Source organism: Mustela putorius, unplaced genomic scaffold, assembly GCF_011764305.1.
Source record: "Mustela putorius furo isolate JIRA1106 unplaced genomic scaffold, ASM1176430v1.1 tig00003898_pilon_pilon_pilon, whole genome shotgun sequence".
In the NCBI taxonomy this organism is placed as follows: domain Eukaryota; kingdom Metazoa; phylum Chordata; class Mammalia; order Carnivora; family Mustelidae; genus Mustela; species Mustela putorius.
This window is the reverse complement of record NW_025422047.1, coordinates 21317493-21342700: the sequence shown is the minus strand read 5'-3', so window position 1 is coordinate 21342700 and position 25208 is coordinate 21317493. Positions and strand designations below refer to the sequence as shown.

At 47.0% G+C, this 25208-nt stretch overlaps 1 protein-coding gene across 1 annotated transcript; it reads right to left on the bottom strand.

Annotated features, from left to right (window-relative positions):
- Positions 1 to 687: 687 nt before the first annotated feature.
- On the bottom strand, positions 688 to 23779 carry LOC101694495 (dehydrogenase/reductase SDR family member 2, mitochondrial). The gene is made up of 10 exons (XM_045067954.1): positions 23701 to 23779; positions 10901 to 11052; positions 8328 to 8507; positions 7991 to 8168; positions 7365 to 7466; positions 4130 to 4200; positions 3102 to 3153; positions 2475 to 2609; positions 2183 to 2242; positions 688 to 1948 (listed from the first exon to the last, which is right to left on the bottom strand). The coding sequence occupies exons 3-10, from the start codon at positions 8465 to 8467 to the stop codon at positions 1742 to 1744; spliced, it is 945 nt and encodes a 314-aa protein (XP_044923889.1). The 5' UTR covers positions 8468 to 8507; positions 10901 to 11052; positions 23701 to 23779; the 3' UTR covers positions 688 to 1741.
- Positions 23780 to 25208: the final 1429 nt, after the last annotated feature.

Below are 25208 nucleotides of genomic sequence, written 5' to 3'. Positions count from 1 at the left end.
AGAAAAATCACTCTCCGAGTTCTGTGAGCCACTCCAGCAAACTCACCAAACCCAAGGCAGAGGTGATTGGAATCTCCAAGCTACCATCAGACCACAGCAGACAACAAGGACTTGCACTTAGCAAATGGAGGGGGGCTAGTCTTGCAGAACTGAGCCCTTAACCTGTGGGGTCTCACCCTATCTCCAGGCAGAATGTGTCCAAATTCAGCTGAATTGTAACACTCAGCTGTTAGAGAACTACTTGATGTGGGAAAAGAGCCCACCATGCCTTAGAATTGGGTATAGAATTGTACACTTACCCTTCTCTTTGTCTTTGTCTTTTTTTTTTCTGTGCCTATGTACCTATTAACGCACTGTATAATTTTTTAATATGTTTGTTGTTTATTGTACATCTCCCCCATGAGAGTGTAAACTCTGCAGGGAAATGATCTTTGTTTTGTTCACAGTGGCCCTCTGAGTTCTTAAAACAATACCTGGCATAGAGTGGTACTCATTCAATTTATTGAAAGAATGAATACATTCTGCCTTATTTATTAATTTATCTTTAAAGGTTTTATTTATTTATTTGAGAGAGAGAGTATGTGCAAATGAGCAGGGGGCAGAGCAGAGGGAGAGGGACAGGCAGACTGTGCTGAGCCCAGAGCTGGACGTGGGACTCGATCTCACAACCCTGAGACCATGACCTGAGCCAAATTCAGGAGTTGGACACTCAGCCAACTAAGCCACCCAGGCGCCCCATTTCTGCCTTATTTACTGATGACTGTTTTAAACCCCTGTACTCGTACCACAAGGAAGGAAGCTAAGAGAGGTTGGGTCTGTTTTTATGTTTGTGCTCCCCAGGGTGCCTGGCCCAACGTTTGCAGTAGGGAACAATACATGTTTTTGTGACTGAATTAGTCTCAAGACAAACACCCATGCCCAGGATGTTCAGAGAGGGCGCACTGGTGAGCGGCTTTAGTGAGGTGAAAGCCAGAGGTCAGTTGGAAGCCTTGGGACCAATTCAGGGGAGACTTTTGGATGGCACAAGAGGAAGAGAGGCATTCTTAGGGCCACTGTTCCTCCGAGTCTGCTGAGCCTTGGACGTGCACACACAGAAGGATGGAGCCCTCAAACATGCCTCAGGACAGCAGAAGGTGCCTTTACCAAGAGGAGACACCCCTAAGGAGAACTTCACACTGACTTCTCTCTTTTGTATCAATTAGCAGTTTTCAACCTGAAATGGTATGCAAGATTTGGTGAAGCTTTTTTCTTCAAGGACTCAAAGGCCTATGTGGCCCAGAAAACCCGAAAGACCACTAACCCACAGAACCCCAGGGGGGATCCTGGAATCCTCTCACCCTCTCCCACCTTGCTTAGCCTCCACCAGCCCACTCAGAGAAAGGAGCAGAGCCTTCTGTGAACACTCACTGGCTGGGTCTGAGGACAGGCTCAGGGCAGCAAAAGGCAGGAGACAGGAGAGGCCTGTCCTCAGCCTTATTCCCCTTACCAGGAGTTTCCAGGCTTGAAGAGAAATTGGAGTTTGTTTTAGGAAAGAAATGTTTAAAGTACAAGTGGCAGAGAGAAGGACTGGAACTTTCGAGGGCCCAAGTTGCTGCTCCTGTCCCTTATGTTTCCTCCAGTGTGCCAGATTCATAAACTCCTTCGGCTCCACAGCCCCATATCAAGAACCCACAGGTTGGTTGGATCACAGCAGCTATATCAACAGCAGAATCAACAGATGAGAACACTGGAGGGTCCTGCCTTAAGCTTCAGTCTTTATCTCTTGACCTTCATGATTTCCCAGCCCACCTGTCCCCAGTCTCCTAAACCCAGACCCACAGCTCAGGGACCCCTCAGCTCCATCAGAGCCGAGGGGAGAAACCGGCCACCACAAAGCTTTCACCGGTGATGTAGCTGGCGTCTGGAGAGCAGAGGAAGGACACAATCCCAGCACAGTCTTCAGGCTGCCCTAACCTGTGTAGAAGGACAGAACACGTGTCAGGAATCTCAGACTCTGGTGGGAGTGGGCTCCAAGGAGGGACAGGGTGGACTCAGCAGGGCTTCTTGCTTGCACCCTGCAGGGCTCTGTGGAACCCACACTCCAGCTAAAGGAATGGCCAGCACACAGGGAGAGGTCGACTAGTGAAACAGACAAGCCACCCCTCCCTAGCTGTACCCTGGTAACCAAGGCTCCACACCCCACTTGCCTCTGCAGCTTGTGCTCTTTCTTGAAATTGTTCCAGAAGAACTCATCCTTGTGTAACTGGGCAAAGAGAAGACATGAATGAGTCAGTGGTGTTAAAACAAGGGCCCCAGATGATCCTGCAACAGATCACCTATGGCAGATTTGGGGTGACAGACTGAGTCATGGCTGAATTCAAAGGACAATGAGGACCTCATCTGTTAGAGACATGGATCTGAGGCTTATCCCTTAGTCACTGGGGAGGTTTCCACTGAGCCAGGCTGGGAAATGGGGGTCACATCTCAGTCCTCACCACTTGGCTGAATCTGGTCTCAATTACTCCTGGAACCAGGCAGTTCACCCGGATGCCCTTGGGGGCCAGCTCCAATGACAGCGTCCTGGTGAGGCCCAGCGTGGCCGTCTTACTGATATTGTAGACACCCAGTTCCTGGGAAGGGAATCAAGACAGTCTTTAGGATATACAGAAGCAGGGGCGCCTGGGTGGCTCAGTCAGTTAAGCATTCGACTCTTGATTTCTGCTCAGGTCAAGGCCTCAGGGTTGTGAAATGGAGCCCGCATCAGCCATGGCTGGGTGCTCAGCCAGGAGTCTGCTTGGGAACCTTTCCCTCTCCTTCTGCCCCTCCCCCTCCCAAATAAATAAATCTTAAAAAGAAAAAAAAAAAAGGATATGAGGAAGCAGAGGAAAGTACCAGTTGAGTTTCTCACGTACAGATGCTCCCACCCCTGGCCCAAGTGCAGAGCTCAGACACACTCTCCCCATCCTGTTCTGAGAACAGAAGCTGTGCCCAGCAGCCACATGGGCATCAGCTCAACCTAGGGCAGCACGAGTGAGGTGGGGGTCTCTCCCAGGCATTGTCCCTGTGGTGTCCTGGGGACCCCTTCCCCTAACACTACCAGGAGCACACAAGCAAGCACTCACCACATGTGGTACATAGGCTGCAATGGAGGAGACGAGGATGACCGCCCCCATCCTGAGAGGAGACAGGAAACCAGTAACTTAACATGGACTGAGGTGCTACTATTATTTTAAAAAGATAGAAGAATGAGAACAATACCATTTTAACTACTATAGTCATGGAATAATGCAGTCCTCACAGCGGTGGTACAGTTTGCATTATTGTCTCCCTTTCAAGCCCACAGAGTTTCAAGGGCCACAGAGGCCCACAGAGTTTCACAGCAGAACCGTGTAAGTGGCGGAGCCAGAACTCCACCCTAGTTCTCTGACCCAACACCCATGCTCTGAACCATGACACTCTCTGCCTCATCTTGAGGGAAGCAATGAGCAGAAAGGCAGCTTCTTGGGGAAGGGGGCAGAGTGGGCTTGGTGACAATGGGCTGCCTCTAAGAAGCAGATGAAGCAGGAGGAGACAAGAAATGAGAGGCAGTAATGTTTTCCTCTACCCCACACAGCCTGGGGCTGGTTCCTAAAGGGTATGTCTGCATCAAGGAGCCTGACTGAGGAGGAGCTATGGCCTGAGGGAGGTGGAGGCTTGAGTCCCTGACATGATACCCCTGAAGCTATGTATGGAGTGCAGTCAAATAGGCAGGATCTGGAAAAACAGGTAAGCTCCCTGGAGGCTGAGAAGCAGGGAGGGAGAATGGATCTGGGATGGGGAGACCCTGTCACAGATTGTAAATTGGTGAAAAGGCACTGTCCCTCAGTAGAGGGTGAGAAGGATCTGTCCACGAGGACAGATCTAAAGCTCAGCCCTTTCCCAAACGTGCTGATGTCGAGGCCAATGAGAGCACGCTGGAGCCCCAGGACCAGCACCCTTATCCTGCAGGCAAGAACTAGAAGCTGTAGCTGTACAAAGGGTGAAGCAGGACAGAGGAAGGGAGATGGGGAGACCCCAGGAACACCTCCCAGCTGGGCCCCTGTGTTCTCCAGACTCCATTCGCACACGGGCTCGCCACCAGATCCCACCCTACCCCCACCCTGCAACCTACCCCCTGTTCTCCATGTGGGGCACCAGCTGGCTCAGGAGCAGGACTGGTGACTTCACATTCACGTTCAGGATCTGAAATCAGAGTGGAGGCAGGAGGGAAGACAAAGAGACGCCGTGAGCCCTCAGCCCAGGGCCTGTTGTCATAAAACACCCGGAGCCCTATCATTTGTGCAGCAAACCCACAAGTGTGCTGCTCTAAGATTCATTTCTCTTCTGATCAGAACAAGAGGGGTAGCCCACTGGCTAACGGTTTAACAGGCAGTCAGGCTAAGTGACAAGCTTGTGAGCAAACTGTTCCCAACTGGGGTGAAAGAGGGAACTGTTCAGGCCTTTTCAAGAAAATGGACAACATGCTGGACTGCAGATAGAACCGCTAAGCAGAGGCCCCTGGAAAAAAGACTGAAAGTAGAACAGATGGAGGGGAAAGGAGGTTCTGGGAGCAAAGAAGATTTCTGGCAGTGTTGTCTTTGTCTGTCTGTGTTTTGACTTGTTGGTGTCCTTGTCTTGTCCCAGTAGAATTTAAGGTGTTCTCATGGTGCCACAGCATAAAACAAGCCGAATAGGTATTGTGTGTGAAGAAATGGAGAACAGGAAAAATAAGTGTAGAAAGATAAGAAAAAGCAAGGGGAAGGTTGGTGCCCACACTTCACAGCATGTGGCAAGGACTGAGCATTATATTATTATCTGTTCACAAAAATGCCAGCTGTGAGGGCCGGCATGCCTGCCTGTTTCCTGCAGACGTGGCTCTGAGCTTTCCTACGGCCATCACAAAGTGGGAGACACAACAGAGAATTGCCATCCTGGGTGTGAGCTTCCCACGCCAGTCCCGCCTGCGACTAAAACCTGGATCCAGCCCCAGACATGAGGGTTCCTGATCTGCTGTCTGGGAACTCAGTCTGATGGGACTGGGGACAGAGGAAAAGTAAGAGAGGAACTGGCAGGGAAAGAGGCAGAGACTGAGCTGGAGGCTAGGACAGAGCACCAGCTGGGACTAAAGTGACATCAGGATCCCTCCTGTGAGGCACCATCTTGAGTGAGGTCAGTGTGTCCTCTGTCTCTAGGGAATGGGACTGCATATCTGGTCATCCCCTTGATGAGGGATGAGGCTTTGATGGAGAACTGCTGAGGCCCACATGATGACAGATTGCCAGTGCTGGGGATGACCCCCAGGACCAGAAGAAGTGGCTCAGATGTCCAAAGGGGGGCCCAATATGAGGTCCCCAATAAGAAGGCATTGAGGGTTAGATTAAGGGACTTCCTGGTCATTCTCTGCTCAAAATAGAGCCCCACCATCCCACTGATGTCTGCTCTAAGCTGGGGGATGGGCTCCAACAAGGCCCCTCCTAGACTCAGCAGCCAAGCATGAACCAAGGAAAAGGTGAGTCCCTCCCTTGCTTAAAAGGACTGCCCTATTAGAAAAGCAGACAGAGGACACCTGGGTGGCTCAGTTGGTTAAGCAACTGCCTTCAGCTCAGGTCATGATCCTGAAGTCCAGGGATCCAGTCCCTCATCAGGCTCCCAGCTCCATGAGGAGTCTGCTTCTCCTTCTGATCTTCACCCCTCTCGTTCTCTCTCTCTCTCTCTCAAGTAAACAAATAAAATCTTTTTTAAAGAAAGAAAAGAAAAGAAAAGAAAAAGAAAAGCAGATAGAGTAGCTCCGGGTGCCACGAAGTCCTGAGTAGAGATCGTGGCCTGCGGAGTTTGGATGCTGGAGAGTCCTCAGGCAGAAGAAGGTTGGAGAAGTAGTGGAAGAGGAGAGGGGATATTTCCCAACCAGCTGGAGAAAAGGGGGTTCTGGAGAGGTGCTCGAACTGGCCCAGTGATAAAGTGACTGAGAAGGAACTAACTCCCAGGACACCTCCAAAAACTGCATTCAAAGAAAGCAGAGCATCAGGGAAATTTCAAACGTGTGAGGTGGTGGCAGATGTGATCAGGGACAACTATGACCTCGTGGTGCAGACAGCTAGTGGCTCAGTAAGACCTGGGAGAATAGGGTGGCAGTGGGGAAAGGAAGGCGGGGCTGTTTCCCAGTGTGCTTAGCTTCAGGGGGGAAGATTTCAAATGGATTCCAAGATAAAGAGAGTCATGATCCCATGAACTAAGACACTAAAAGGCAAAATGACTCTGGAGGGCTAGGACACTATCAACAATGAAACCCCAGCTACCTAATCACAAATGACCCTTCAGAGGCATTAAAGAAGCTGAGAAGCTTGAGGAGGCTGCTAGCAGTGGCTGCAGGGAGCTCAGATCTCAGGTCATCTCTGAGGAAGGAGGAAACGGCATCTGGCGAAGGCAGATACACAAGAGGGCCTGGCCTGAGAATACTGTCTATGCAGCGCAGAGACCTGGGGAAGGCAGAGGAAATGCTCTGGCCAGAGCTTGGGGTGGAGATGGAGGTTAATGACAGCAGGAAGAAGATGGTGTCCCTGCAGTCCATCTGGTCTGGTCAGAGGGACTCAGGAACCCAACACAGGTGACATAGAATAGAAAACATAGAATGACATAGGACCATAACATAACATAAATCATAGATCTATAAAATAAATAAATAAATAATAATATAATATAAACAATAAATAAATAGATATAAAATATAAAAAATAAATACATAAAATAAATAAAAACATAACATAAATCATAGAACAACAAAGCCCAAGGTAGACCTCAAGACATTTTACAAGGTCTCTTCTGGACCCCGTGGACCAGGTGGCAGGATCATTAGGCCAAATGCAGTGGGCTGGAATGTCATGGACAGCTGATGGCTGGGTCCAGGCCTGACAGGTATTCAGGTTCCTCTGAGGGACAGTGAGGACCCCTCCTCCTGGAAGGGGGAAGAATCTCAGTGGCAGGTACGAGTCCCCAAAGAGGAGCAAAATCACCAAAGGATGTGAAATGTATCTACTGTCAACAAAGAGCAGAGCCCTTCCTATTCTTGACTTTCATCAAGATATTCCCAGAGCTGTATCCACAGAGCCTAGAACAGTGCCTGGCACATAGCAAACCCTCACTGAATATTTGCTAAATGAATAAATGCAAAAGGGATAGGAAGAGAAAAGAAAGCAGAAAGAATGTAGGAACCACTTTGAAGGCACACAGATTGGAAAGTAGCATCACGACACATTCCAGGGGAGGAGTGATCAGTGCCGGATTTTACAGTTGCTTGACAGGGAGGTGAGTCCAGTCTCAATGGGAAAGCAAGTTAGACTCCTCAGCCAACTCCCCTCAGAGCCTCTCACCTTGTCCCACACCTCCTCACTGGCCTTCAGGGTGCCTCCCACCAGGATGTTGACGGCTGCATTGCACACCAGAAAGTCAAGGCCCCCATGGTGCTCCAGGACCTGGGGGGAAGGGTGAAACACAGGGCCTTAAGAATAAAGATGGCCCAAGGAGGCGTCACCCTCCCAGCGCTGTTGCCAAGTGCACAGGGCATTGAGGCAAAGTCTGCTAACCAGATCCTGTCTCCACCAGGACTAGGTCACACAACTAGTGTAAGAACCAAACTCTGATGAAGGCAGGAGTGTGGGATAGGCCCAAGGACAGGCTCTGCGTGCCCGAGGGTCTCAGGAGCGGAGGGTCTCTCTCCTCCAGCAATCTGTCCATGGACTTGGGAAGAGGGAATCCCTCTAGATTCCTCCTCAGCTGTGGTTCTCCAGGGTGTTGGATGGAGGCGAGGGTTCTCTCATGAACAAGCCATTTTCCAGAAAGCCAGTGTGCGCAGTGCCCTCCTCCCAGGTAGACCCTGGGCAGTCCTGGTTTCCAGACGTGTTCTAGAGCCTCCCAGCCCCATCCCAGTCCCAGCCCCAGCCCCACCCAGATCTGAACAGCATGGGAAAGGCCTTGCACATTCTCTGCGGCCCCTCACCTTGGCCACCAGCCGTTCCCGGTCCTCGGCCTTCCCCACATGGCACACAGTGCCTGTCACACTCAGCCCCTCCCCCTGCAGCGTGGCCACTGCCCGGTCCACGTTCTGCTGCTTCCGGCTGCTGACGACCACGTGGGCCCCATCCTGGGCCAGGCGCCTTGCAATGGCAAAGCCGATCCTGCAGCAGAGATGGAGGGAACAAGACAACCTCAGCCCCGTCCCTCGACCCATCCCTGGAAATCAACAAGGCTGTGTGTTGACCTAGAAGCCCGAGGTCTCTGTGGATGTGAGAGTCCTGGGGAGGGGTCAAGACCCATAGGGCAATCACAGCACTTACCCTTCAGTGGACCCTGTGACCACAGCTACCCGATTGGCCAGGAGACCCTTTGGGTTTATCCCAGTGCTGCTCATCCGCACAGAGAGTCCAGCACGGGAGTGAAACAGGCCCCTGTGGACCCCAGTCACTGCTTGGAGCATGCTGGCCAGTGCGTTTTTCTGCTTCCTGCTGAACCGGGTCCTGGAGGAAAGAATCAACTTCACCTATTATGGATGCCAGAGTAATGACAGTAATCTACCCTCTGCTCCTGCAGACAGACGAGGCCAGCAGCAGAGACCAGAGAGAGTAGAGCTGGTCAGGGTAAATTTCAAACATGTGAGCCTCGGTCAGGAAGACTGTCTGTGAAAACTCTCTATAAAACAGGCAAGTTGGAATGTGAGACCCAACATTCAATAGACAAGACAAGTTTCCCATTCGTTCCCTGAGCAAGCACTGAGTGCTTGCAACAGGTCAGAGAGCAGACCTAGGTTCTGAATGCCTACTTGCTGCCTCCGCCAGGCTGTGCTGAAGGGAAGCTCGCTGAGTGGAGGCTGGGAGGACACTGAGGCAGGGAGCAGACCCAGGCCCGCCCACCGGACACCCTCTGGAAGGAAAGGGGCAGGCCATTGTAGGTGTGCACAGGAGTGGAGGCAGGTGAGGACCTGGCATGGGAGACTCAGATATGCAGACACTTTCCGATGAACTGGAAACACATCGGAGATGCTTGTGGAGGGGGACCTCTTTCACCCAGACCCCACATTTCCCAGCTCCACACTCTGTGAGTCTGGAATCTCCTACCTCCCCCAGTGAGAGATTGCCCTTTGCTTGCCCAGGAGCCCTGCAGGGTCCTCAATCTAGGAGTCTGATCTGTTTCCTGTGGAGGCAGGTGGGAAGGAATGGAGGCAGCAAGGAGTTATTGAAGGCACTCAGGGACATGGGATGTACTTTTCATGCAGGGTAGTGCCAGGAAGCTGAAGAGATGCAGGTCTGGCAGCTCTGGACTAAGGGCCAATGGACATGCATTTTCAGGAGGCTCTGGTAGGGGCTGACTGTCCACAGACCCCCATCAGTTCTAGACTTGATTTCGCCACTTCAACACCGAGGGACTCCTCGTTACTAAGCAACCCTTGTCGTACCTACTGCATCTCCCTTGTTCCTTAGCAACCGACCCTTATGTAACCCAGTTCCCTCCAGTTAGGGGTTGGTATCTATAATGATCAGTGAATGGGTGCTGCTCAGGAATTATGGAGAACATAATTCCTGATATTTCAGATGAAATATCAAACTATATCTGTGTCATAAGGAAGGTAACCAAATGCTCTGCTTTAAGAGAGACAGCCTTGGTTTCAAACTTATGTCTCTCCTGACACCATATTTCTAAATTTACCCTTTGCAGGTCCTAGACCTCTCGCCCTTTTGTCCTAGCTGCTGTCACTCTGCTCGCTCTCTCACACATGCTGTCTCTTCTTTATGCAAGGTCATATTTACAGCCTTTCAATTTGAGGGGATGAGGGGTTTCAGTTTCTGATCGTTCTACCTTTCCTAAACAGGACACCACATTCTAAACACTGTTATGATCCCCCGGGGACTTCTCTCCCCCAAGATGGAAGCTCAGATTAACCCTGTCAAGTGTCAGGGGAATTGGTCTCCTTGGCTGGGAGGGCAGCCTGAAAAACAGGGAATCCTTTTTGTCAGGATAGGCTGCCCCCTGCTGGAAGAACAGAGTTATGGCACCTCTAAGGAGCTTGTCCCTTCTCAGCCAGTCTGTGGCTGTCCCCTCTGTGGTCTACAATGGTTTTTACCAATCCCTGCTCCTTGCTAACCTTGTAGTGACGTGGTTTGCAGGAAAGCTGTCCTGCTTGTAGGGAAAAGCAGCTCTGACCTATTTCAGGTAGAGTTCAGAGGGACAAATCAGGCCTCACTTATCTCCCTTGGTTCCCCTTTCTCGTTCCAGGTCCCAATTTCCCAGGGCCTGAGACTGGGCAGCTTCCAAGGGCCCAGGCTTTCACTCCCTCAGCCCGCATCCCCACTTTGGCTTTTCTCTGGAATAGTCAGCCAGACCAGCTAGGCCACAGTCTACCACAGGTCCCGGGAGCTTAGAGTGGCCTCTGAACTTGGCGCTGTCCACTTGGATTCCCCTCACCATGCTGAGCAGTTCAGATGACCAGAATGGAGGTGAGGGAGCCAAGTGGACATACCCTCACACTAGTCCCATCTTGGAGGTGTATGGCCTTCACCAAAGAGAAAATACAAGGGAAAACAAAGATTGGGGGAGAGACATGCAATATGAGAACCACTGAAAATCAGGAAAGAGAGAGACTAGGGAGATGTCCACAGAAGAAGCAGGATTTGGGCCAGTCTGTTCCCCGCTCTGGCTCCATCTACACCTAGATAAGATAAAGGGCTCCAATAGCCCCCAAGAGCTTTGTTATGAGAATCTAAGGAGAAATTAAGGCAGCTGCTCACAGACCCAGGAAGAAAGAAGCATCAACACAAAAAATGGTAAAAAGTGAAGGTGGGCAGCCCAGTGTCAGGGACCCCCACCTGGACAGTCAGCCTGACTGGGGGCCATATTGTCCCTGCCCCAGCCTTACCTGGTTGTGCTCTTGTGGTTCCTGAGCGCAGGTCAGGAGCCCTTCCGCTGTAAAGTCTGCAGCTGAGTGTGAGGATGTGGGGAGGTGGCAGGCTGGGTTTCAGGTACTTTAATTCTTTCCAAAAGACTCCAGGATTCATGGAACATATAGTCCTGCAATGATGAAAGGTGGTGGTGAGGCAAGGTCTCCCCCACAGCCAGGAGTAGCCTGGGGGGAAGAAGAGGACTCACTGCCAGAGTAATCATTTGCAGATTACCATAGGTACCTACCAGGGTACCCACGGTCTGTCCTGTCAGTCCAGCTGTCCCCAGACGCTCATACAACACAAACAAACCCGTGGGTCTAAGCAGGCTCCAGACCCCACCCTGTGGGGTCTACAGTCTTCGTTGGCTGGGGAGGCAGAGCTGGGTACAAAGCCACCAAGTTATTTCTACATGCATCAGAAAAAGACTGTAGGCCTCTGTCTCAAAGCCAGTGAAACAGGCCCTCCCTCTGGACTAGGGGATCAGGCCCCTGGCACTATATAGGACTGATGGCAGTAGAGTTCCTGGTGTCCCCCACGACCACCACCCAGTCTCTCTCCTGGGTCCAAATATTTGAATGAGCACTTACTTTCTGCCAGGACTGTGTTAAGTACTATGAACACCAAAATAATGAAGGCAGAGTCCCCACCCATTAGCTTACAGTCTAATGGAAAAATCAAATAAATGTAGTGCAGAGTGTTACATTTTTTTAAAAGATTTTATTTATTTCTTTGACAGAGAGAAGGAGAGAGACAGAGAGAGAGGCAACACAAGCAGGAGGAATGGGAGAGGGAGAAATGGGCTCCCTGCCTAGCAGGGAGCCCTATGTGGGGCTCCATCCCAGGACCCTGCAATGGTGATCTGAGGCAGACAGTTAATGACTGAGACACCCAGGTACCCCAGAATGCTACATTTTAAAATAGAAGTTGGTTTGAGGCTCAGGGAGGCTTCCAAGAAGAGGGTGGAAAAAGCCACTTTGAGAGGCCTATGGATATTTCAGAGGGGGTACCCAGGCAGTTGGAGGAAGCATCCTGGCACTCAGGAGGGCAAGTCAGAGATCAGAAGAATGATTTGCCAACATTGGTATGGGTGGAAGCAGCCTCATAAATGGATGAGATATCCCAAGAAAGTGAGAAGGAATAAAGTCAAAACTGGAAGAGTGGCAGCCAGATTCTAAGATGGTCCCCGTGATCCTTATAGGCAGGCATTCACCGCCGTGTGTAATTCCCCCTCCACACCCCCAGCATAGAGGGCTTGGCAGAAGTAATGGTTTGTCACTTTTGAAATAAGGATACATAAAACACAGTGTTCTGTCCTGGACCGTCGTCTCTGTCTCTCCCTTTCTCCCTGGGGTCACTCCCACCTGCCATGCTGTGAGTGCCCCTGTGGCAAGACACACGTGGCAAGGAAATGCAGCCTGCCAACAACCACGTGAGCAGGCTCAGAAGCAAACCAGTTAGCTCCAGTCTGGTCTGGAGAAGACTGCCAACTTCAGCCTCAGGAGAAGTCCTGAGCTACAACCACTAGCTACGTTGTTCTCATTCCTGACTCCCTGAAACAATGAGATAATACATTTCCAAGCTGCTAAGTGTTAGGGTGATTTGTTACGCAGCAATAGATAACTAGTACAGGAATATGGAAAGAGTTAGCTCTTTAAAGAGACAGAGCAGAAAATGCTTTTGAAATATAAGATTTTTTTTTTAATAAGGTAGCCACAGTTAAAACAAGATTGCATTGATTCATGAACAAATGAATCAAAGGAGTGGAATAGAAGATTCAGAAATGAACACAAACACAGGTGAGAATTTTACATGTGATAAAGGTGGCATTTTGCATCAGTGAGGAAAAAGATTTTTCAGTAAATGATGTTGAGACAACTGGCTAATGCTCTGGGAAAAAAGAAACTAAATTAGATCTATGCCTTTCATACCACACACCAAAATAAATTTCAGATGGATTAAAAATTTAAATGTAGAGCGCCTAGGTGACTCAGTTGGCTAAGCATCTGCCTTTGGCTCAGGTTAGGATCCCAGGATCCTGCCATTGAGTTCATGTCGGGCTCCCCGCTCAGCGGAGAGCCTCTTCTCCCTCTCCCTCTCCTCCTCCCCCTGCTTGAGCTCTCTTGTGCTCTCTCTCTCTCTCAGATATTTCTCTCTCAAAATTTCTTGTTTTGAAATAATAAAGTATTTTTCAGGAGCACCTGGGTAGCTTAGTCAATTAACTGTCCAATTCTTGCTTTCAGCTCAGGTCATGATCTAAGGTGGTGAGAGCTAGCCTCGAGTCAGGCTCTGCGCTCAGTATGGAGTCTGCTTGAGATTCTCTCCCTCTGCCCCTGCCCTTGAATTCTCACTCTCTTTCTCCAAAGTAAATAAATACAATCTTTTTTAAATAAATAAAATATTTTTTAAAAACCTCTCTAAATTTTGTGGTTTTACCTGAAATGGTTATTTTAAGATAGAGTACTATTTTATTCTAACTCACAAAATCATTTATTTACATTATACTTTTCCTTCTATTCAAGGATTCGTCATTGTCTTAAGAAAAACAGATTAGGGGCACCTGGGTGGCTCAGTAGGTTAAAGCCTCTGCCTTTGGCTCAGGTCATGATCCCGGGATCCTGGGATCGAGCCCTGTATCGGGCTCTGCTCAGCAGAGCGCCTGCTTCCCCCCTGCCTCTCTGCCTACTTGTGATCTCTGTCTGTCAAATAAATAAATTAAAAATATTAAAAAAAAATACAGATTAGAAGACTTGCTTCCTCAACCCACAGCTGCACCATCTATGTCTAAAAATACTGGAAAAGATGAAAGTGGACTCTCCGAGAGCCCTCGGACTAGTTGGAGGGAAGGACGTACTCCAAAGAAACTGTACACAAGTAAGAAACCAAAATATGATGAAATCCCGATTTCCCTCCACTATGCAGATATTAGTAGTTTCTCTTATTATGTGTGATGCAACAGAACATTTTTAATAGTGTTATGACTCTGTAAGATGCAGCATCATTTGGAGACCAGTCACTCAGAGTTGAGAGAAAAAGGAACTGCCTATTTTACATATAAATATGATGCACTGCTTGAAAGCCAACATTTTCCTAGAGCTATTCAGAATAGAAATGAACAAGTCACTGAAGTATCTTGCAGGGCAAGTTATCACACTGTATTAGCTGGTGAAGGGCACACAATGGCTGAGAGGGAATCTAGCCTTGTGCACTGACAGCACCAAGTTTCTGCTGGAGGAGGTCCATGAAAGCAATCCTGGGCACCCTCACTTTACAACAGTGCAGGCACTCACTTGCCAAATCAAAAATGTAGTTGCAGGCACCTGGGTGGCTCAGTCGGTTAAGTGTCTGCCTTCAGCTCAGGTCATGATCCCAGGGTCCTGGGATGGAATCCTGCATGGGGTTCTCTGCTCAGCAGGAAGCCTGCTCCTCCCTCTGCCTCTGCCCCCTTCTCACGTGCCCATGCTCTCTCTCTCTCATAAATAAACAAAATTGGGCACCAGGGTGACTCAGTTGGTTGAGCCTTCTACATTTTCTACTAAAAGTTTTATAGTTTTATATTTGACCTGAGCCTTTGGCTCATGATCCTGGAGTCCCAGGATGGAGTCCACATCAGGCTTCCAGCTCCACAGGGAGTCTGCTTCTCCCTCTGACCTTCTCCCCTCTCATGCTCGCTCCCTCTCTTGCTCACTCTCTCTCACTCAAATAAATAAATAATTTTTTTTTTTTTAATTAAGAGGGGCACCTGGGTGGCTCAGTGGGTTGAGTCTCTACCTTTGGCTCAGGTCCTAATCTCAGAGTCCTGGGATCGAGCCCTGTGTCGGGCTCTCTGCTCAGTGGGGAGCCTGCTTCTGCCTTTCTCTCTGCCTGCCTCTCTGCCTAGTTGTGATGTCTGTCTGTCCAATAAATAAAATATTATTTTAAAAATCAAGAAAGAAGGGAAAGAAGGAAGGGAGGAAAGAAGAAAAGATTTAGTTTCAAACCTGAAGACTGAATGAATCTCTTGTCTGAAGAATGGTACTTTGCCTCACAAATAGATGGACCAACATACGCAATGGGGGGGCGGAGGGAGCTTGCTGTTGTATTTATCTCATGTCAGCACAGACTAGTCATTCTTTTTCTTTTTTTAAAAAAGATTTTATTTATTTATTTGACAGACAGAGATCACAAGTAGGCAGAGAGGCAGGCAGAGAGAGGGGGGAAGCAGGCTCCCCGCTGAGCAGAGAGCCTGATGTGAGGTTCAATCCCAGGACCCTGAGATCATGACCCAAGCCAAAGGCAGAGGGTTTAACCGACTGAGCCACCAGGTATCCTCATACTAGTCATTCTTTTATTTGAATACTTGACAACGAACACAAGTGGGGGTGAACCATTCAGTGCTGACTAACTTTCTGGAATCTCATGGTTGCTCTGAAAGAATGGCTCTGGCATTCCCCCCGCTGACATGGGTCCTGGCCCTCTCCACAATAAGGGTGCCAAGCAGGCCCTGTGTTCTTACTGCCACACACTTGCAGTTCAAGGAAAGCCTGCTTCACTTAAAATTATCATCTGAAATCTTGATCCTTGAGAACACACCTTTTTAACATTCTTGGTGAAGAAACGACAGAGTGCACAGAAAATATTTCTGTTGTGTCCTGAAGAATGATGGTTATCTCAAGAACAGGCCCTTGTGCAATCCTCTGAGATGTCAGTGGAACTATCTGCCTTTTTCATGTAACTCTGTTTTTACTGGAAGGAATGACTGACAGCCAAGCCGTGATTACTCAGGTTCAGGAATTTGGCAGATATTTTCTCGAAAACGAGCAAGGCAGACTATCACTTGCCAACATTTGCTGCCATTGATAAAATTTGAACTTTCCGGCAAAAGTTAGGATTGTAGGGGCACCTGGGTGGCTCAGTGGGTTAAGCCTCTGCCTTCAGCTCAAGTCATGGTCTCAGGGTAGTGGGATTGAGCCCCACATCAGGCTCTCTCTGCTCAGCAGGGAGCCGGCTTTCCCCTCTCTCTCTGCCTGCCTCTCTGCCTACTTGTGATCTCTCTGTCGAATAAATAAATAAAATCTTTTTTAAAAGTTAGGACTGTAGAAAATTTTTATCTATCATCCTGTTTGACAACTGCCTGACTCTCTAAGATTTTTTTTCCAGTGAGATCAGTGTTGATATTAATAAATGTGATTTTTAAAAAAGATTTATTTATTTATTTATTTAGAGCCACTCAAAGTGCAAGATACCAAAGGAATTTTAATATAACAGAGTACCAAAAATTCATTGACGTGGTCTCAGATTCCATTTGCAACGAACCTTTAAGAAACTACCCTTTGTCAAGTTTGGGTGTGGTACCAAAGAAAAATAGTAATGATTATCTGGAAAAGCTAATATTCCTCCCTCTTCCAACCGCATTTCTGTGCAAGGCCAGAAATGCTTTCTATATTTCCATCAAAACAGCATATTGTAACACATTGAATGTAGAAACAAGTAGGAGATTCCAGCCATCTTCTATTAAGCCAGACATAAAAGAGATTTTTTTTTTAAGATTTTACATATTTATTTGACAGAGGGAGACACAGCGAGAGAGGAAACACAAACAGGGGGAGGGGCAGAAGGAGAAGCCAGGCTTTCTGCTGAGTAGGGAGCCTGCTGTGGGTCATGATTCCAGGACCCTGGGATCATGACCTGAGCCAAAGGCAGTTGCTTATCGACTGAGCCACCCGGGAGCCCCAAAGAGATTTTTTTTTTTAATGGACAACAATACCACTCTTCTTACTAATTTTTCTTATTTTAGAAAATATGGTTATTTTTCATTTAGAGTGATGTCCAAGCAGGAATGCAGCCACAAATGCAAAAACAGTATGGAAGTTCCTCAAGAAACTAAAAATAGAACTCCCACATGATCCAGCAGTCCCACTTCTGGATAAATATCCAAAGGAAATAAAACCATGACCTTGAAGAGATCTCTGTACTTCTGAGTCCATTGCAGTGTACTATTCGCTGCAGGCAGGGTATCAAAAAGCAACCTAAGGGTCCCTTAGTGGATGAATGGGACAATACACACACAAAAGTTCAGCATTAAAAATGAAGGAAATACTGTTATTTGCAACAACACAGATCAACCTGAAGGGCATTAGGCTAAGTGAAACAAGCCAGATGGAAAGACAAATTTTAAAGGGTGTCCCTTGTATGTGGAATCTTAAAAAAAAAAAAAAAGGAGCCCCTGGTGGCTCGGTCATTTAAGGGTCTGACTCTTGATTTTGGCTCAGGCATGATCTCAGGGAGCATCTCAGGCCCTGATCAGAGGGTAACTCCCTTTTCTCTCTTCTTTCCTCTTCATTGTATGGCCTACCTCAGTACTTCTGGCCACCCTGTGCTGGAGGGGAGTAGAAGACCCAGTCCCAGTCTCACCAGCCAGCCTGTAAGGAATGACAGGGAGACACAATCTCTCACCCTACAAAAGATCAGAGAAGAGAATCCAGTGCCATCAGCCCAGACTCCCTGCCATCCATTGGGAGGTGGAGGGGGTTCCATTTTCTCTCAGGCTTTAATCTATTTCCCAGCCTATACCTGCCTGAAACTTCCTGAAGCCACTCCCTGCCTTCCTGCCCTCACCCTCACAGATCTGAGAAGCCCACTGTGCAACCTGAGGGCCAGAGAAGTGACCTTTCAACTGCCCTGGGAGGCAGCAGGGCAGACAGCCAGGTGCCTTGACAGACTCCCCGCAGCTAACTATCACCCAGTTTCTGTCCAAGAAAAATGACTCAAAGAGCAGGATCCCACATACCCAGCCCTCCCTGTCCCATCCCCCACAGGCAAGAGGCTCCAACCTCCTCTAAGAGACTCTACCCTAACAGAAGGTCTGTCAGTCCCTACTTACACTCAAGCTCTCCCCAGATGAATACATGTCAGGTTCCTGGAAATTAATGGAATGATGGAGGACATGCCTTCCTACACACCAACAACCTCCAGGAGACTTTATCCCCATTCACCTCTTTCCTGAGGATATTTTCTCCCTGTTAATTCTCAATATTGATTCAACAACTGTTGCTGAGCCATAAATCATCCTCCAGGAATCAGTGAGGTATTCATTGCATAATGTAACATATAGAACGTCCCGGGACGCTGTTCCCCTCGGTGCTCCCCACCCCCTCAGAGTCCCAGCTCCACATACATGAAGTCAGTCTCCCCCTAAACTTTGTGTACACACAAAAGTTAACTCACAATGGAGCACAGAATGAAAGGTAAAACATAAAACTTTTAGAAGATGTGGAAGAATCTCCCTTAGACTGTTAATGCGGTCAATTACATGGACTGGTTTCTGAATATTGACTGAGCCTTGCACCCTTGGTTGGTCATGGTATATAATGATTTTGATATATTGCTGAATTCTGTTTAGTAACATTTGGCTAAGGACTTCTGTGTCTATATTCAGAGATGTGGATTGTAGCTTTCTTTTCCCTTGGTTTTTTTTTTTTTTTTTTCTTAATACTGTCTTTTTCTGGTTTTAGTATCAAGGTCATACGAGCTTCATAAAATGATTTGGGGAAGTTTTCCCTTCTTTTTCATTTCTCTAAGACAGTATGTCAGACTTGTCAAATCTATATAGCATACTTCAGAGGAACAGGTCTATCTGTCTGCTTTCCTTCCTTCCTTCCTGCCACTGTAATACAAGGTTCAATTCTTTCTTATTTGTTTTTATATTTCCATAATACTGGTATTGCTTTTACTATGTGTCAGAAACTATTCTAACCACTTTGTAAACATTAATTCTTTTAATCTTCATACAACTACCATTTGAGGTAAGCACTATGATTATCCCAACTTTACAGATGATAAAACTGAGACACAGAGAAATAACGTAACTTACATGAGGTTGCACAGCTAATAAATGGCAGGGTCAGTATTTCAACTCGGGCATCTGTCCTCCTAACCACAATACCCTTCTGCCTCAGGGAGCATTAGTATTCGTCTCACACTCTAGATAACAAAACTCCAGAACAGACCGTTAAGTGATTTGCCCCATTGAACATAGCCGAAGTAGAACTCTTGATTCCCGTCTATCCTGAAACCTGTCCTTTCACATGTCCCCATCTCAGAAAGGCCTTTCAACCAAAATCTTGAGAGGTGCCCTTGAGTTTTTTCTTCCCTGTACCTCCTGCATTCAATCCATCAGCAAACCCTGTTGATTTCACCTCCAAAACATGTGTCCAGCCCTCCTCTCCCCCTCGACTCTCCTCTCTCATCCATACTATCATGCAGGAGCCTCCTAACTGACCTCCTTCACTGCACTCCGAAATTCTCATGAACTATTCTCCTTCTACCCTGCAGCTAGGATTATCTTTTTAAAAACAAATCTTGGGGTGTCGGGGGTGTCCCTAGGTGGCTCAGTCTGTTAAGCGGCTGCCTTTGCCTCAGGTTAGGATCCTTGGCTCACAGATTGCCTCTGGCTCCCTAGTCGTCGGGGAGTCTACTTCTCCCTCTCCCTCTGCCCCTCGCCCCTGCTTGTGTTCTCTCTCTCCCTCTCTCTGTCTCTCAAATAAATAAATATTTTTTTAAAAAGAGAGAGAGAGAGAAGGAAGAAAGGGAGGAAGGGAGGGAGGGAGGAAGGGAGAAGGAAGAAATGAAATCTCCTTGCAGGGGGCACCTGGGGGGCTCAGTGGGTTAAGCCTCTGGCTTTGGCTCAGGTCATAATCTCAGGGTCCTGGGATGGACCCCCACATCAGGCTCCACACTAGGTAGGCAATCTGCTTGTCCCTTTGCCTCTTCCCATGCTCATGTTCTCTCTCTCTCTTAAGTAAATAAATAAAATCTATTTTTAAAAAAATAAAAAACAAGGGGCACCTGGGTGGCTTAGTGGGTTAAAGCCTCTGCCTTTAGCTTGGGTCATGATCTCAGGGTCCTGGGATCGAGTCCCACATCAGGCTCTCTTCTCAGCAGGGAGCCTGCTTCTCCCCCCCACCCTGCCTGCTGCTCTGCCTACTTGTGATCTCTCTTTCTCTGTCAAATAAATAAATAAAAAATTTTAAAAAGAAAGAAAGAAAGAAAGAAAAAACAAGAGATAAAAAGAAATCTCCTTTGCTTAAAGCCCTCTAATGTCTTCCCATTGCACTTAGAATCAAAACTTAAATTATTTCCCCAATCTGTAATGCCCTTCAGGATCTGGCTCCCAAGAACCTCTCAGACCACCTTATATGCTCTCTCCTTGGCCTACAGGCTCTGACCCACAGGCTTCTTACTGCCCCAAACCTGCCAGCTCAGGCCTGGCCTCATAGCTTTCAAATTAGCTATTCCCTGAAAACTCTTCCCACCTACATTTCATGGCCCCTAAATGTCACTTCCTTATAGAGACTTTCCCTGAGCATTGAATACAAAGTAGACCCTCCAGAAGCACTTCTCCTACCCATTTTCTTCTCTTTCTTTCTTTTTCTATTGCGGTTATAACATAACATACAGTGTTATGTTAATTTCAGGTGTACAGTGCAATGACTTGACAATTCCATGTATCACCCAGTGCTCCACATGGTAAGTGAGTATAACCTTAATCCCGTTAACATATTTCACCTCCCACCCACCTCTCCTTTGGCAACCACCAGTTTATTCTCTGTATTTAAGAGTCTGTTTTTATTTTGTCTCTTTTTTTCCCTTTGGCTGTTCATTTGTTTTGTTTCTTAAATTCCACATAAGTGAGATCATATGGTATTTGTCTTTCTCACGGACTTATTTCATTTAGCATTATACTCTTTGTCTCCATCCATGTTGTTGCAAATGCCAAAATTTCATTCTTTTTGATGGCTGAGTAATTTTCTAATGTGTGTGTGTGTGTGTGTGTGTGTGTGTGTATCACCTCCTCTTTATCCATTCATCATTCAAGGATACTTAGTTTGCTTCCATATCTCAGCTTTTGTAAATAATGTAGCTATAAACATAAGGGTGCATGTATCTTTTCAAATTAGTGCTTTCATTTTCTCTGGGTAAATACCCAGTAGTGGAATCACTGGGCCATAAGGTAGGTCTATTTTTTTTTTTTTTTTTTTTCCGGATGCTTGGGTGGCTCAGTTGTTTAAGCAACTGCCTTCTGCTCAGGTCATGATCCCAGAGCCCTGGGATCAAGTCCTGCATCGGGCTCCCAGCTCCATGGGGAGTCTGCTTCTCCCTCTGACTTTCTCCCCTCTCGTACTCTCACTCTGTCTCTGTCTCTCTCAAATAAATAATTTTTTTAAAAGTAGGTCTATTTTTAATTTTTCCAGGAAATTCCACACTGTCTTTCACTGTAGTAACACCAATTTTCATTTCCACCAACAGTACATAGGGTTCCTATTTCCTCCTGTCCTTGCCAATCTTTTGTTTCCTTCATAGCACTTACCACTGCTTAATTGCATGCAAGCTCTGCAAGCTAATAATAATAAGTAATGTATATGCCACTCTTTATTATGTGCCAGGCACTGTTCTAAGCACTTTCCACATGAAAGCTAGTGTAATCTTCATCACAATCTTAAAAAGTTGCACTATGAACATCTCCACATTTCGGAGGATGAAAGTCAGGAAAAGAGAGACAGAGTAACTTGTCACACAGACACTGTGAGCCAGAGTCACACAGTGAAGCGGGCTACAAGCAGAGTTGGTCTGGCTCTGAAGTGTGTGCTTTTAATCCTCCTGCTATGGGGCCCTTATTTGTATTTTTCTCTGCCGGGTCTACAGCACCTATAACAATGCCTGGTAGACACCGACACTGATAAAACTCTGTACACTGAACAAATGAATGCTGCATAACTAAGGTCTGCCTTTGAGCTCGATTAGTCTGACTACAAACCCACACTCTCCAGAATATAGGAACAGGAGGATTACAAGTTTCAAACTAGAACATTGAAATCTAATGGCTACCCTAAAGACCCTTACAGTGTTCTGGTAAATACATATGTAAATAACTAGGATGCAATAACTTAGGACAAGAAAAACTCATGGTAAGTGTCATGAGTGAGGAGCATACAAATTGCCATAGGGTTTTGCTGAGCGGTTGCTAACTTTTAACTGAAAGGTCAAGGAACTGTTAGGAAGAAAACCACAGGCCCCAAATGAGGTCACTAGGGCTGAGTCCCCAAACCAGGGATTAATACCCGACCTAACTACAGCTTCCACCTCCCCTAGAAATGAGGTCTTAACAGGTCAGTCAGGAATTTTCTGATCAGCATCAATGAATCTGCCACAGAGGTCCTCTCTATCTGTCCCGAGACTGAGGTAACCTGTTTGATAAGACCCAATCCTTTCTCCCAAAGGAAAGTTACGTGGCCTGAAACAATCCTCTCCTATTGCTAATAACACTCTTGCCCTACCCTCATTCCTATAAAAACCTGCCATTTTGTACTCATCCTCAGAAACCCCCTCTACTTGCTGGATGTGATGCCGCCTGACTAATAAAACTAAGTAGGTCTTCAAATTTACTCACCTGAATTTTGTATTTTAACAAATTGGTGGCAGCATTGGGATCTGAAGCAAGCTTGTGACAGCCTTTAAGAACAATGAGAAATACAGGCTTGGCTCTCCGGGAGCCCTATTTAGTTCCTTATCTTTCTCATCCTGAGGACGGATGGTAAATACCCTGGGTTTCAGCAACTCTGCTTGTGTTTGGGCTACTGATCTCATTGGCTTGCTAGCCCCTGGTGAACGAGGCAGTGTAGACTGACAGGATGCTCTAACAAAGCACCAGTTCCTAGCCCTGGGTTCAGTCCATAATTCCACATGGGACCCCTGTCCTAGTTCCAGGCCAGAGTCCAGCCTGTGGTCTCCATAATAGAGTCCATCCTCTGGTGGTGCCCACAGTCTTCTCTTGGCCAGTCCACAGTGACAGGTTTGGGTTACTGTCAGTGAGTTGAAATCTGTTTGCACACATTTTCTGTCTTATTTTGTGTAAATAAAGTCTACAGCTAGTGGAGATCTCAGAGGCCAAAAGCCACTAAAACTGGTGGGCACGGTTGAGCATCTAAGAGCTCTTAGAGCACTCGCCATCTAACTCAAACTCCTGTGTTAGGATAAGCTGGTCACAGAGCAGGTTAGATTGACAAAAAGTCACCTGCTGATCTCAACAGTTTCCACACTGCAAGGCAGAACACTGGCAGAACACGCCACCCATACCAAGGCCCTCCCAGGCAAGTTCCTCTCTGGCCCACCTACTTGTTTTATGTCTAAGAACAATCATCCCAGGAGTTGCGGGTGTCAAGCAAGATGGAAAATATTACTAGAAACAATGTGGAATTATCATGGGCATTATGGGGAATGTTTCCATGACATAAGATCATTTAAGATGTGCACTTGAAAGCACGGGTTCCAAATTAAATATAGTGGCATGCCTGCTTAAATTGGCAAGCAGAAGCAAACTCCAAAAGGTTCAAAATTCCAAAATTGTATCATTGAAAGATTCATTGCAAAAGGCTAAAGAAAAATTAAAGGTATAAGAGGTACATAAGGTGCAAGACTGTAAGACTGACAGACCTGCTGCTGTCCTCTTCCCTCCTTTGAGTACTCATTCTACTCATCATGTCTGAAGTATTTATCCACTCTGAAAAGACTACACAACCATAAACAAAAAGCTGCCAAGGTAATGGCCTTACATACATCTCTATACCTGCCTTCAAGGGAGGGCCCCCAAACTTACAGAGTGATCCAAACTGAGGGATTTCCTGGTAAACTGCTACATTATTCCTTTAAACTGCCAAGGGGAAGTGCTGATAGACACCAGAGCCTGTAGAGGGGACCACTTGTAAACTAGCAGAGGCCAGCAGTAGGTAAAAATTCATACCAGAATCAGTTCTTCAGAATCTCCGTCCGTAGTGCCCAGTCCAGAGTGGAAAATAAAAAGGCACGTCCTTTTCTTTGCAAATCCAGGCTCATTATTTATTGATCCTTCCCTCCCAACAAAAATTATTGCCTTCTTGTTTGTATAACTGGGTTTGGCTTTCTGGCTGCTTGGGAAATGTAGGTTGTTGGTTCTTTCTTTTGGCTCATATCCTTTGCACTGTCCTTCGGGATCCAAGCAGGGTCATTCGGTATTGTCAGAAATTTTTAAAATTAAAATTATGTACACAGAGGAAAAGAAGCAAATTGAAGATAAAATAGTTGGATAGGAGCATTTGAATTAAACCCAAATCTTTGAGAATTGAGAGCAACTATGCTAATCTTACAAATCTTTTGCAAAACAAAAATCAGTTCTAGAGGCAATTCAAAATTCAAAATTTACCTATTTCCAAATCCTAAAACTTCCCTCGTTTATTGCAAAGGACCTAGAAATCATTGGCCTTTGGAAACCGAAGTCATTCTCGAAAGAACATAAATTCTTTCTCTGTTCGTCAAAGTTCTACATTTTAGGGGTGCCTAGGTGACTCAGTCGTTAAGCGTCTGCCTTCAGCTCAGGTCATGATCCCAGGGTCCTGGGATTGAGCCCCAAGTCCAGTCCGGCCCTCTGCTCGGTGGGGAGTCTGCTTCCTCCTCTCTCTCTCTGCCTGCTTATGATCTCTGTCTGTCAAGGAAATAAATAAAATATTAAAACAAAACAACTCTTTCCTTTCTTTTTTTCATGCCTTCTCTCTGCCTTTGAAAACCCTTCTTTTGTTTAGTTCAGTGGAGCTCTCCTCCACTAGCTGGATGAGATGCTGCCTGATTCATGAACCCTTCAATAAGCCCATTAGATCTTCAAACGACTCAGTTGAATTTTGTTTCTGGAGAAAGTGCCATTTGTCCTAGGTTTTGAAGAATCTGAACAGGCAGAGATAAGAAAGAGAGGGTAATCGAGATGATTCATTGTTCCATAATATCTATTCCCTCAGTAATCATGCCCCAACATTTTAGCTGTGCAACTGGACCCTCAGAATTAAGGTTGCATTTCCCAGCCTCCCTTTTAGCAGGCATGGCCATGTGACTGAGTTCTGGGTAAAAAGATACAGTGGGTGTGAGGTATTGAACTTCCAAGAAGTATTCTGGCAATGCAGGGAACAGACCCTTCCTTTCTTTCTCTCCCTCCTGCTGACTGCAGTGTGAACTTAATGATAAGCTCACAGCTATCCTTGACCTAAGAAGAAGCTACAAAATGACAATGTTGCACTCTAATGATGAAGCGGTCTGGGTCCATGAAGATCATAAAGACCATGGGTGGGGGGGCACCTGGTGGCTCACTGGGTTAAGCATCAGACTCTTGGCCCAGGTAGTGATCTCAGGGTCATGAGATGGAGTCCCACATCAGGCTCTGCACTCACCGTGGAACCTGCTCACAATTCTTTCTCTTTCTCTCCCTCTGCCCGCCCACTCCCTCAC

Excerpts from the sequence above, each read along its gene's own strand:
- LOC101694495 (XM_045067954.1), bottom strand. The coding sequence starts at position 8,467 with ATGCTCCAAGCAGTGACTGGGGTCCACAGGGGCCTGTTTCACTCCCGT. Across the intron at positions 2,610-3,101 it reads CAGCCTATGTACCACATGTG|GAACTGGGTGTCTACAATAT; the intron begins GTGAGTGCTTGC and ends TTCCCTTCCCAG. Across the intron at positions 1,949-2,182 it reads AGCACAAGCTGCAGAGGCAA|GGCAGCCTGAAGACTGTGCT; the intron begins GTGGGGTGTGGA and ends TACACAGGTTAG.